Source organism: Sciurus carolinensis, chromosome 17 (genome assembly GCF_902686445.1).
Source record: "Sciurus carolinensis chromosome 17, mSciCar1.2, whole genome shotgun sequence".
Taxonomy (NCBI): Eukaryota; Metazoa; Chordata; class Mammalia; order Rodentia; family Sciuridae; genus Sciurus; species Sciurus carolinensis.
In genome coordinates this window covers 12646553-12659609 of record NC_062229.1, presented here as the reverse complement: position 1 = coordinate 12659609, position 13057 = coordinate 12646553, and the positions used below count along the sequence as shown (strand labels likewise).

The following is a 13057-nucleotide window of genomic DNA, read 5'->3' as shown; positions in this document are numbered from 1 at the left end:
TTTTTTTTTTTTTTTATTGCCTGAAAAGAGTTGACTGTGTTTTGCTGTGAAAATGGAGTCTTGTCTGTTCTCAATCTTGTAACACTCTTTACTGGACTGTCTCTAATGTAAATGTTATTGAAAGAGATGAAGAGCAACAACAAGAAAATCAACTAGGAAAGCATTCAAGAATGTGGGATTTGTAACTGGGTGCAGGGTGCAGCCTGTAATGCCAGCAACTCAGTAGGCTGAGGCAGGAGGATTGTGAGTTCAAACCCAGCCTCAGCAACTTAGCAAGGACCTAAGCAACTCAGTGAGACCCTGTCCCTAAAAAAAAAAAAAAAAAAAAAAAAAAAAAATATATATATATATATATATATATATATATATATATATATATAATGAGGCTGGTTAAGTGCCCCTGGATTCAATCTCTGGTACAAAAAAAAAAAGAAAGAAAAAAAAGGAATTTGTTTGAGACAAATCAGAACTATCACCACGTGTGTATGGTCAAATGTGAGGTCTGCAAAAGACAATTGCTTTGTTTAAACTATAGATACAGTTCTAGGAGATGATATACTCATTTCATTTTTTTCTAACTTTTCATTTTCAAAAGTTGTCCAAACAATATAGAACCACAAAATGTAACACGTGTCTCAGAATTTCATCTCATGAGTCTCCCAGATTATCTTGGACTGCAGCCCATCCTCTTTGGACTGTTCCTGTCCATGTACCTGGTCACAGTGCTTGGGAACCTGCTCATCATCCTGGCTGTCAGCTCTGACTCCCACCTCCACACCCCCATGTACTTCTTCCTCTGCAACCTGTCCTTGGCTGATATATTTCTCATCTCTACCACGGTCCCGAAGATGATTGTGGACATCCTAACTCACAGCAGAGGCATCTCCTTTGTGGGCTGCCTGACACAGATGTCTTTTTTGATCCTTTCTGGATGTATGGATGGTATGCTTCTGACTGTGATGGCCTATGACCGTTTCGTGGCCATCTGTCACCCCCTGCATTACTCAGTCATTATGAACCCTCGCCTCTGTGCGCTCTTAGTTTTGGTGTCTTTTTTGTTTAGCCTTTTAGACTCCCAGCTGCACAATTTGGTTGCCTTGCGATCTACCCACTTCAAGGATGTAGAAATTTCCAATTTCTTCTGTGACCCTTCTCAAGTTCTTAATCTTGCCTGTTCTGACACTTTCACCAATAACATCATAAAGTATTTTGTTGGTGCCATGTCTGGTTTTCTTCCCATCTCTGGAATTTTCTTCTCTTACTGTAAAATTATTTCTTCTATTCTGAGAATCCCATCAACAGGTGGGAAGTACAAAGCCTTTTCCACCTGTGGATCTCACCTGTCAGTTGTTTGCTTATTTTATGGAACAGGCATTGGAGTGTACCTTGGATCAGCTGTGTCACAATCTCCCAGAAAGGAAGCAGTGGCTTCAGTGATGTACACTGTGGTCAGCCCCATGCTGAACCCCTTCATCTACAGTCTGAGGAACAGGGACATTAAAAGTTCCCTGAGGAGGATCCACAGCAGATCAGTCTAATCTCAGGACCTCTGGCATCCATTTGGAATGTTGTTTGGAAAATACAACAAAGCCAAACATCTAGTCCAGTAAATTCTGCCTCCTTGGAGATATTGATTTTATAGTTTAATGACTATTTATTACATTTCATAATAGAATAGTAGTTACTGCACTTGGTGGGAGAGGGGAAGGGAGTTTTAAAAAAATGGGTACATTTTCAGTTTGTGAAGATGAAAAATTCCTGGAGATGGATGGTGGTGATAGTTGCACAAGCACATGAATGTGATTAAGGCCACTGATCTGGATAGTTAACAATGGTTAAGAAGGTTCACGTTTTGTTCTCTATATTTGACAGCTGCACACAATGACAATAAAAGGCACATGGTGCTTGAAAAAAAAGTGAAAGAAATGAACATTATACATGAGCTCTGTACTTTGGGCTCTTTGGTCTGACGGCTCCAGTTGGGTGACTTCCACACCTGCGTCTCCTCCTCCCATGGTTGTTTGCATTACAAAGCTCTTTTGTGACATTGATAATATCAATCCTGAGGATGGAGCCTGAATCTTCACTGGGCATCAGGCAGCCAAGGGCCGTTGCAGCTGTAGTCCTTGAAACACAGAGACCCAGCTAAACCCAGTAAGTGCTGAGAGAGGCAGGCATGGAGGGACTGCCAGGGCAGATTTTTATTAATCACCATCCGGTCAGACGTGGCAGTTTGTGTGACTGGGTGGCAGGATGCAATACATAAAATTCCAACTGTGAGGGCCATGACGTCTATGTTCATGGTTGTGTTGGAGTCCCAGAAATCTCAGAGTATTTCTTTCCTTCCACATTGATTCTTTCATTTCTGATTCCCAAGAACAACACTTTGCTTGCCACAGAGGAGGTATTAAACATAAAAATCTCAGTTACACATTGAGTATACCCTTCCTTGGTTCAAAAAGTGGCCCATAATCAGTGTGGCTTCCATACACTTGGCACTTTCCTGTCTGTACTTCCTTCCCTTTCAGGGATGTTGCATAGAATTTGAGACAAAGTGCCTGTGATCCCATTTAGTTGTATTGGCAACATGCAGCATTTCAAAGACCATTGCAGAAATCTTCATAGGATTAAAAAAAAAAAAAAAAAAAACAAGCAGAAAGAGAAGGGATCAGGTACATCTTATTTCTTGAACTGAGACACGTTTTAGAGTTTCACATCATTCTGGCTCCAGTCCCTTTATTTTTTGGTGCTTTAAGCATATTTTGTTTTATAGTTTAAAAAATCATTTGTTCTAATTAGTTATACATGACAGTAGAATATATTTTGACACATCATACATAAATAGAGTATAACTTCTCATTTGTCTGGTTGTACATGATGTAGAGTTACACAGGTCATGTAATCATATGCACATAGGGTGATTATGTCTGATTCATTCTACTGTCATTCCTATCCCCATAACCCCTCCCTCCCTTCACTCCTTTGTGCTTAGTCCAAAATACCACTATTCTCCCCCAACCTTATTGTGAATTAGTATTCCCATATCAGGGAAAACATTTGTTTGGTCTTTGGGTTTTTGGGATTGGCTTATTTCACTTAGCATAATATTCTTCAGTTCCATCCATTTGCCTGAAAAAGTCATCATTTCATTCTTCTTTAAGGCTTAGAAATATTCCATCATGTACATATAACACATTTTCTTTATCCATTCATCTGTTGAAAGGCATCTAGGTTAATTCTATAGTTTAGCTATTGTGAATTGAGCTACTGTAAACAGTGATATGGCTGTGTCACTGTAGTATGCTGATTTTAAGTTCTTTGGGTATAAACTGAGGCGTTGGGATGACTGTGTCAAACGGTGGTTCCATTCCAAGTTTTCTGAGGAATCTCCATACTGCTTTCCAGAGTGGTTGCACCAATTTGCAGCCCTATCAGCAATGTATGAGTGTATCCTTTTCCCCCCACATCCTCACCAACATTTGTTGTTGCTTGTATTTCTTAATAATTGCCATTCTGTCTGGAGTGAGATGGAATCTCAGTGTAGTTTTGATATGCATTTTTCTAATTGCTAGAGATGTTGAACATTTTTTCATACATTTGTTGATCGATTATATTTCTTCTTCTGTGAATTATCTATTCGGTTGCTCCAGTCTATTTTGACAATTGTATTCATCAATAAACCTGCTCTTTTCATAATGACTGCTTTATTTTTAATTTTATTTTATTAGTGTATTATTTATGTATGCAATACTGGAATTCATTTTGACATGATCATATGAGCATGATTATAATTTGCTCCACTTCAGTCCCCATAACTTCCCCTTTTCTTTTCTCCCTCCCCCATATTCCTTCCTCTACTCTACTGGTCTTTCTTCTATTTATTTATATTTTCTTTTTTAAATTAGTGTTTTATAGATATAAAGATGAAATTCACTGTAGTACATTCATATTTGTACATAGCATAGTTTGGTTAATGTCATTCCACTATTCCTCTCTTTCCTATCCTTCCTCCCTTTCCCTGAACCCCCTTTATATTTATTTATTTTTGGTGGTCCTGGGGATTGAACCCAGAGGCGCTCTCCACTGAGTACATCCCCAACCCTTTTATTTTTTTACTTTGAGACAGTGTCTTGCTAATTTGCCAAGACTGGCCTTGAACTTGTGATTCTTCTGCATAGGCTTCCCAAGTGAGATTATAGGTGTACACCCTGTGCCTAGCTAAATGCTTTATTTAAGAAAAATCTATATTGGCCAAATGTTTATTAAGCTCTAAGCTTCCTTTATGTACTACGCATGTCATAGAGATTAGTGTTATTCTGTTTCCATTAATCAGAGAGATGGAGAGATTTGCACACATCCTGCATATAGTAGCAGGTCAATAATACAAGACTAAAATGTGGGTTTCCTAATTCCCATCCCAGGGCACTGTCTCTTCTACTAGAAGCATGTGGTAATATTTCCCATAGAAGATGCTTTTTCTTCATGATTTATCATGAAGGGATTATTAATATGCTCTGCAAATATTTTTATGATATATGGTAAGGATGTAGTTGGCAATGAATATTTATTGTGACAACAAAGACAGATGATTAGTAATAAAATTGAGCATGCATCAACTGTTGTAATTCAAGCAATCATCCTTTACCCACATGGTATTTGGAAATTCTCACTTGTTTGACATGAACAGAGGCACAAGAATTTTGAAGTGATTGTCATATTTATAAACTGACAAATAGTGTATCTCCCTCAGGTAATGCCATGTACCTGTTAAAGCATTTGAAGTTGATGTATGTGCTTACATCACCACATGTTGATGTAAACTAGTACGTTTCAGGGGCAATAGATTTTCTGTTGTAAACTACTTAGATGAGCTTTAGGTACTTCATAGGTAAGTTTTTTTTTCTTGGTACTGGGGATTGAACTCAGGGGCACTTGACCACTGAACCATATCCCCAGCCCTATTTGTGTATTATTTAGAGACAGGGTCTCACTGAGTTGCTTATGGCCTCGCTTTTGCTGAGACTGCTTTTGAACTTATGATCCTCCTGCCTCAGCCTCCCCAGCTGCTGGGATTACAGGCATGTGCCACTGTGCCTTTCAGGTAAGTTTTAAGATACAAATTTTAATTTATGAATATTAATTATATTCATTAAATGGGATTCAGTGCGATATTTCCACACAGGCATATAGTGTGCACTAATCAACTAAACAATTCCAATCACCCTTACCCCAACCCTTTTACCCTTCCCAATGTTTAGCAATCACTATTATATTTCCACGTTACTTTTTTTTTTAGCTTCCACATAAGAGAGAGAACATACGGTATTTGTCATTCTCTGTCTGACTTCTTTCACTTAGCACAATATTCTCAATTCCATCCATTTGGCTTCAGTTAAATGGATTTTATTCTTTTTTAGGGTAGAATAATATTCCACTGTGGATATCTGTACCACATTTTCTTTATCCACTCATCTGTTGATGGACACCTAGGCTAATTGCATATCTTAGCTATTGGGAGTAGTGCTACAATTAACATGGGCATGAGGGTATATATTTGGTATTCTGATTTCTTTTTCTTCGGATCTGTTTCTTTTCCTATGGATACAGAGGTGAAGTAACTGGATCAACTGGCTCATATGGTAGATTTATTTTTTACTGTATCCATTAATACATAAATCAATAGAGACATGGAAACACTGAGAGGAAAATCTACCTGTTGAATTCCATGACAGTGCTCACCTTTGGGGGACAGGTGTATAGGAGAATGTAATCATGCAGAGATGCCCAGAACACAAACTTTCCATATGATAATTCAAATCAATATAAAATATTAGGTCTGAAGTAAATGTTAACTTTTTATACTTTAATAAGGAAGTATGTATTATTTACAAGAGAAATAAGTAAATTTTTTCCTATTTTTTTTTTGTCTTAGAAATTTTATTGATCCTGGGGAAAGGGAAGGGTGAGTTATTAATACTACTAACAGCATTTTCTCATTTCTATTTTTAGGTACACATTCTTTTTTATTAGTGCATTTAATTATATAGAATAAGTGGTTTCATTGTGGCATGTTCACACGTGCAAATAACATCCACCTCATCATCACCCTCCCTTACGCTCTCCTCCCCCTTTTCTCTAGTGCTCTCTCTGCTACTTTCATATGTCCCCCACCCTTGATTCCACATATGAGGGTAAACATGTACCACTTGCCTTTCTGAGTCTTTCTTTAATTAATTAATTAATTAATTAATTTATTTTTATTGTAAACAAATGGGACACATGTTGTTTCTGTTCGTACATGGAGTAACAGCATACCATTTGCGTAATCATACATTTACATAGGGTAATGATGTTTGATTCATTCTGTTATTTTTTCCTTCCCCGACCCCTCCCATCTCTCTTTTCACTCTATACAGTCCCTCCTTCCTCCATTCTTGCCCCCGTTCAACCCCCCATTATGTGTCATCATTCGGTATCAGTGAGATCATTCAACCTTTGGATTTTTGAGATTGGCTTATCTCACTTAGCATAATATTCTCCAATTTCATCTATTTGCCTGCAAATGACATAACTTTATTATTCTTTATAGCTGAGTAATATTCCATTGTATATATATATATATATATATATATATATATATATATATATATACACCACAGTTTCTTTATCCATTCATCAATTGAAGGACATCTAGTTTGGTTCCACAGTCTGGCTATTGTGAATTGAGCAGCTATGAACACTGATGTGGCTGTATCTCTGTAGTAATGCTGATTTTAAGCCCTTTGGGTATAGAACAATGAGTGGGATAGTTGGTCAAATGGTGGTTCCATTCCAAGTTTTCTAAGGAATCTCCATACTGCTTTCCAGAGTGGCTGCACTAATTTGCAGTCCCACCAGCAATGTATGAGTGTACCTTCTTCCCCACATCCTGTCCAATACCTATTGTTGCTTGTATTCTTGATAATCACCATTCAAATTGGGGTGAGATGGAATCTTAGGGTAGTTTTGATTTGTATTTCTCTTATTACTAAAGATCGTGAACATTTTTTCATATGTTTGTTGATTGCTTGTAGGTATTCTTCTGTGAAGTATCTGTTCATATCCTTAGCCCATTTGTTGATTGGGTTATTTGTATTCTTGGTGTAGAGTTTTTTGAGTTCTTTACATATTCTGGAAATTAGTGCTCTATCTGAAGTATGAGTGGCAAAGATATTCTCCCACTCTGTATGCTCTCTCTTCGCATTACTGGTAGTTTCCTTTGCTGAGAGAAAGCTTTTTAGTTTGAATCTATCCCAGTTATTGATTCTTGTTTTTATTTCATGTACTATGGGAATCCTGTTAAGGAAGTCTGATCCTAAGCCAACAAGGTGAAGATTTGGACCTACTTTTTCTTCTATAAGATGCAAGGTCTCTGGTCTGATTTCATGGTCCTTGATCCATTGTGAGTTGATTTTTGTGCAGGGTGAGAGATAGGGGTTTATTTTCATTCTGTTGCATATGGATTTCCAGTTTTCCCGGCACCCTTTGTTGAAGAGGCTATCTGTTCTCAATTGCATATTTTCGGCACCTTTGTGTAGTATGAGAAAACTGTATTTATTTGGGTTTGTTTCCATGCCCTCTATTCTGTACCATTGATCTCCCTGTCTATTCTGGTGCCAATACCATGCCGTTTTTGTTACTATTGCTTTGTAGTATAGTTGAAGTTCAGGTATTGTGATGCCCCCTGTTTCATTCTTCCTGCTAAGGATTGCTTTAGGTATTCTGGGTTTCTTATTCTTCCAGATGAATTTCATGATTGCTTACTCTATTTCTGTAAGGTACATCATTGGGTTTTTAATTGGAATTGCATTTAATCTGTATAGCACTTTTGGTAGTAATGGTCATTTTGACAATATTAATTCTGCCTATCCAAGAGCATGGGAGATCTCTCCATCCTCTAAGGTCTACCTCAATTTCTTTCTTCAATGTTTTGTAGTTTTCATTGTAGTGATCTTTACCTCTTCAGTTAGATTGATTCCCAAGTTTTTTTTTTTTTTTTGAGGCTATTGCAAATGGGGTCGTTTTCCTCATTTCACTTTCAGCTGTTTTGTTGCTTGCATATAAAAATGCTTTAGATTTATGTGTGTTGATTTTATAGCCTGCTATTTTGATGAATTCATTGATGAGGTCTAGAAGTTTTCTGGAGGTTTTTGGATCCTCTAAATATAGAATCATGTCATCAGCAAATAGTGACAGCTTAAGTTCCTCTTTTCCTATTCATATTCATTTAATTTCTTTGGTCTGCCTAATTGCTCTGGCTAGAGTTTCGAGGACAATGTTGAATAGAAGTGGTGAAAGAGGACATCCCTGTCTTGGTCCCATTTTTAAAGGGAATGGTTTCAGTTTTTCTCCATTAAGAATGATGTTGGCCATGGGCTTAGCATAAATAGCCTTTACAGTGTTCAGGTATGTTCCTACTATCCCTATTTTTTCTGGTGTTTTGAGCATGAAGGGGTGTTGTATTTTGTCGAACACATTTTCTGCATCAATTGAAATAACCATATATTTCTTATCCTTAAGTCTATTGACATGATGGATTACATTTATTGATTTAAGGATGTTGAACCATCCTTGCCTTCCAGGGATGAAACCAACTTGATCGTGGTGCACAATTTTCTTTATATGTTTTTGGATACGGTTTGACAATATTTTGTTCAGGATTTTTGCATCTATATTCATCAGGGACATTGGTCTTAAATTTTCATTCCTTGATGTGTCTTTGCCTGGTTTGGGTATGAGGGAGATATTAGCTTCATTGAATGAGTTCTGTAGGGTACCCTCCTTTTCTATTTCCTGGAATACTTTGAGAAGTATTGGAATGAGTTCTTCTTTGAAGGTCTTGTAGAACTCGGCTGAAAATATGTCTGGTCCTGGGCTTATCTTGGATGGTGTTTCTTCTATTTCATTGCTTGATATTGATCTGTTTAAATTGTGTATGTCCTCCTGGTTCAGTTTGGGAGGAGTGTATATCTCTAGAAATTTGCCAATGTCTTTGGTAGTTTTTATTTTGTTGCAATACAGATCTTCAAAGTAGCTTCTAATTATGTTCTGTATCTCAGTGGTGTCTGTCGTGATATTTCCTTTTTCATCAGGAATTTTAATAATTTGAGTTTTCTCTCTCCTTCTCTTTGTTAGTGTGGCTAAGGGTTTGTCTATTTTGTTTACTTTCTCAAAGAACCAACTTTTTGTCTTGTCAATTTTTTGGATTGTTTCTTTTGTTTCAATTTCATTGATTTCAGCTCTGATTTTAATTATTTCCTGTCTTCTACTACTTTTGCTGTTATTCTGTTCTTTTGCTAGGGCTTTGAGCTGTAATATTAAGTCATTTAGTTGTTGACTTTTCATTCTTTTCATTTAGTTGTTGACTTTTCATTCTTTTCTGGAATGCACTCCATGCAATGAAATTTCCTCTTAGTACTGCTTTCATAGTGTCCCAGGGATTTTGATATGTTGTATCATCATTCTCATTAACTTCTAAGATTGTTTTTTATCTCCTCCCTGATGTTTTTTGTTATCCATGTTTCATTCGGTAGCATATTATTTAGTCTCCAGGTGTCGAAGTAATTTCTGTTTTTTATTTTGTCATTGATTTCTATTCTCAGTCCATTATGATCTGGATAGAACACAAGGCAGTATCTCTACTTTTTTGCATTTCCTAAGGGCTGCTTTGTGGCATTACATATGGTCTATTTTCAAGAAGGTTCCATGTGCTGCTGAGAAGAAAGTGAATCCGCTCATTGATGGATGGAATATTCTATATATGTCTATTAAGTCTAGGTTATTGATTGTGTTATTGAGTTCTATGGTTTTTTTGGTTGGATTTTGTTTGGAAGATATATCTAGTGGTGACAGCGGTGCATTAAATTCACCCAGAATTATTGTGTTGTGGTCTACATGATTCCTGAAATTGAGAAGGATTTGTTTGATGTACAGGGATGCACCATTGTTTGGGGGATAAATATTTACTATTCTTATGTCTTCCTGATTTATGGTTCCTTTAAGCAGTATGAAATGTCCTACTTTATACCTTCTGACTAACTTTGGCTTGAAGTCCCCTTTATCTAATATAAGGTGGAAACCCCCACTTTTTTACTGAGTCCATATGTGCGTGGTAGGTTTTTTCCCATCCTTTCACCTTTAGTCTGTGGATGGCTTTTTCTATGAGATGAATCTCTTGCAGGCAGCTTATTGTTGGGTCTTTCTTTTTAATCCATTCTGCCAGTCTATGTCTTGATTGATGAGTTGAGGCCATTAATGTTCATGGTTATTATTGAGATATGATTTGTATTCCCAGTCATTTGGCTTATTGTTGGTTTTTAAGTTGGCTTGGTTTCTCCTTTGAGTGGTTTTTCTCTAAGGTAGTTCCTCCCTTTGCTGACCTCCATTGTTCTTTTTCATTTCCTCCTCATGGAATATTTTGTTGAGAACATTCTGTAGTGCAGGCTTTCTATTTGTAAATTCTTTTAACTTTTGTTTATCATGGAAGGATTTTATTTCACCTTCAAATCTGAAGGTTAGTTTTGCTGGGTATAGGATTCTTGGTTGGCAACATTGTTCTTTCAGAGCTTGAAATATGTTGTTCCAGGCCCTTCTAGCTTTTATAGTCTGGGTTGAGATGTCCACTGCTATCCATATTGGTCTCCACCTATATGTAATCTGATGCTTTTCTCTTGTGGCCTTCAAAATCCTATCTTTATTTTGATTGTTAAGCATTTTCATTATAATGTTCCTTGGTTGGATATGTTGTGATTTTGTGCATTTGGTGTTCTGTAAGCTTCTTGTATATGATTTTCCTTTTCATTCTTCAGGTTTGGTAGATTTTCTGATATTGTTTCATTCAATAGCTTGTTCATTCCTTTGGTTTGTATCTCTGTGCCTTCCTCAATCCCAATAATTCTTAAATTTGTTCTTTTCATGATGTCCCATAGTTCTTGGAGATTGTGTTCATGATTTCTTACCATCTTCTCTGTTTGGGCAACTTTATTTTCAAGATTAAATATTTTGTCTTCATTGTCTGAGGTTCTGTCTTCCAAGTGTTCTAGTCTTTTGGTGATGCTTTCCATTGAATTTTTTATTTGGTTTATTGTTTCCTTTATTTCAAGGATTTCCATTTTTTTTTTTTTTGAGAATCTCTATCTCTTTCTTAAAATGATCTTTTGCTTCCTGCAGGTGCTCTTTCAGCTTATTGGTATTATCATTCATTGCCTGCATTTGCTCTCTTATCTCTTCCTTTGCTTTGCAAATCATCTTAATCACATATAATCTGAAGTCCTTTTATAACATTTCTTCTAACATACTGTCATTGAATTCTATTAATATAAAATCTAGATTTGTTTGGATCATTTTCTTCCCCTGTTTTTTCATGTTGTTCATGTATCTTCCCCTCTAGCAGTGCTGATCTTGGGTATTGCAGATTTCCCCCTATAGGCCTAGAGTGGCCTTATAGGTTTACAAAACCCTGTCTTTAAGGGGAGATCAATGTTAGCATTCAGACACTATGCAATCCTAGACCAAATAGCCCTTATGAGGACAATAAAAAATTTGTCATAATAAGCAGAATGAGTTCAAATATTATCTTCAGTAAAACAAACAGATTTGCAATAAGGTCTGCAGTTTCTAATGGAGGACAAAGAGGATGCAGAGGGATGTAGAATGTGGCTGTTAATGGGATAAGAAAAGAATATACATAAGTTTTAGATAATAGAAAGGGTGAGAGTGTAATCAAAAGAAATTGGATATTAGCATGCTAAAAAGGGAGAAAGAGACTCTGAGGGAATAGGTAAACAATAGGAAAAAGAGAGCAAGAAAAGTAAAGAAATAAAAACAATTTTTTTCTATAAGGATAAAAAAGAAAATCTACAGTATAACACTCATATAGTAATGAAACCTTCCAGTGTTCAGTAGCCTGATGCATGAGAGGTACCTGACAATGAGCTTCAAGCCTCCAGCAGGTGTCTCAGTATGGGATTTGCCCCACATAAAGATCAGAGCTATGACTTCCAGGATTATCCAAGAGGGCCTCTCTGGCTTTGAAATGTGTTGGCGAATGGGGAGCTGCAGCTCAGGGTGTGGACCTGGTCAGCTGGAGGTCCTGGAGCCAGGATGCGGTTGGTCAGGCAGGGGTTTTGGAGGTTGGATGTGTTTGGTGTGGTTGCGGGATTCTGGAAGCTGGGTGCAATCAGCTGTTCTGGGGTCCCGGTGGTAGGGCACAATCAGTTGGTCTGGGAGTCCTGGCAACAGGGAGCAATCAGTGGATGTGAGGGCCCCAGAGGCAGGAAGTGATCGGTTGGGCTGAGGGATCCTGGAGATGGGGCTCAGTCAATCTGGCCAGGGATCCTACAGGGCCTGGCTGTTTTCTCAAAATGGCGGCAGTCACGTGTAATCAAACCTGCAGGTACTATAACAGTGAACTTTCAGGCAACAGCAGGCAACTGGTGCTCCACTGGCGGTTTGCGATCAGTTTGATGACTGTTGTTGGACGATCAGGAGGTGAACCTCGTGCACTGGGTGATGGATAGGTGTAAGGCAGGCTATGGACAGGCGAGAGGCAGGCAAATGGTGGATAATTGACACCTGACAGTGAGCAATCTGAACTGTAAAAAAGGCGTCAATATGCTGGCAGACTGCAGGTTATCACAGCAGACAAATGGGGTAAACACCGGGGCATCGATAAGCAGCAAAAACTGCCTCACCAAGAAACAGATATCCTCTGCTTGAAACCTGAGTTACAGAGCGACAAGGAATGTAGCCTCCCTCTAGTCCACCAGCTTGGATCTCTGAGTCATTCTTATTTCACTTAACATGATGATCTACATTTTGATTCATTTTCCTGAAAATAACATGATTTTATTCATTTTTATGACTGAATAACCCTCCATTGTGTATATATGCCACATTTTGTTAATCCATTTATCTATTGATAGACACCTAGGCTGATTCCATAAGTTGGCTATTATGAGTTTGCCATGATAAATATGGGAATGTAGGTATCTCTATAGTATGTTGACTTTAATTCCTT

General features: G+C 37.5%; 1 protein-coding gene across 1 annotated transcript; it reads left to right on the top strand.

The window, feature by feature from the left end:
- Positions 1 to 550: 550 nt before the first annotated feature.
- Positions 551 to 1538, top strand: LOC124969148 (olfactory receptor 18-like). The gene has a single exon (XM_047531978.1). It carries the CDS (start codon positions 651 to 653, stop codon positions 1536 to 1538), a length of 888 nt encoding a protein of 295 aa, XP_047387934.1. The 5' UTR covers positions 551 to 650.
- The last annotated feature ends 11519 nt before the right edge of the window (positions 1539 to 13057 follow it).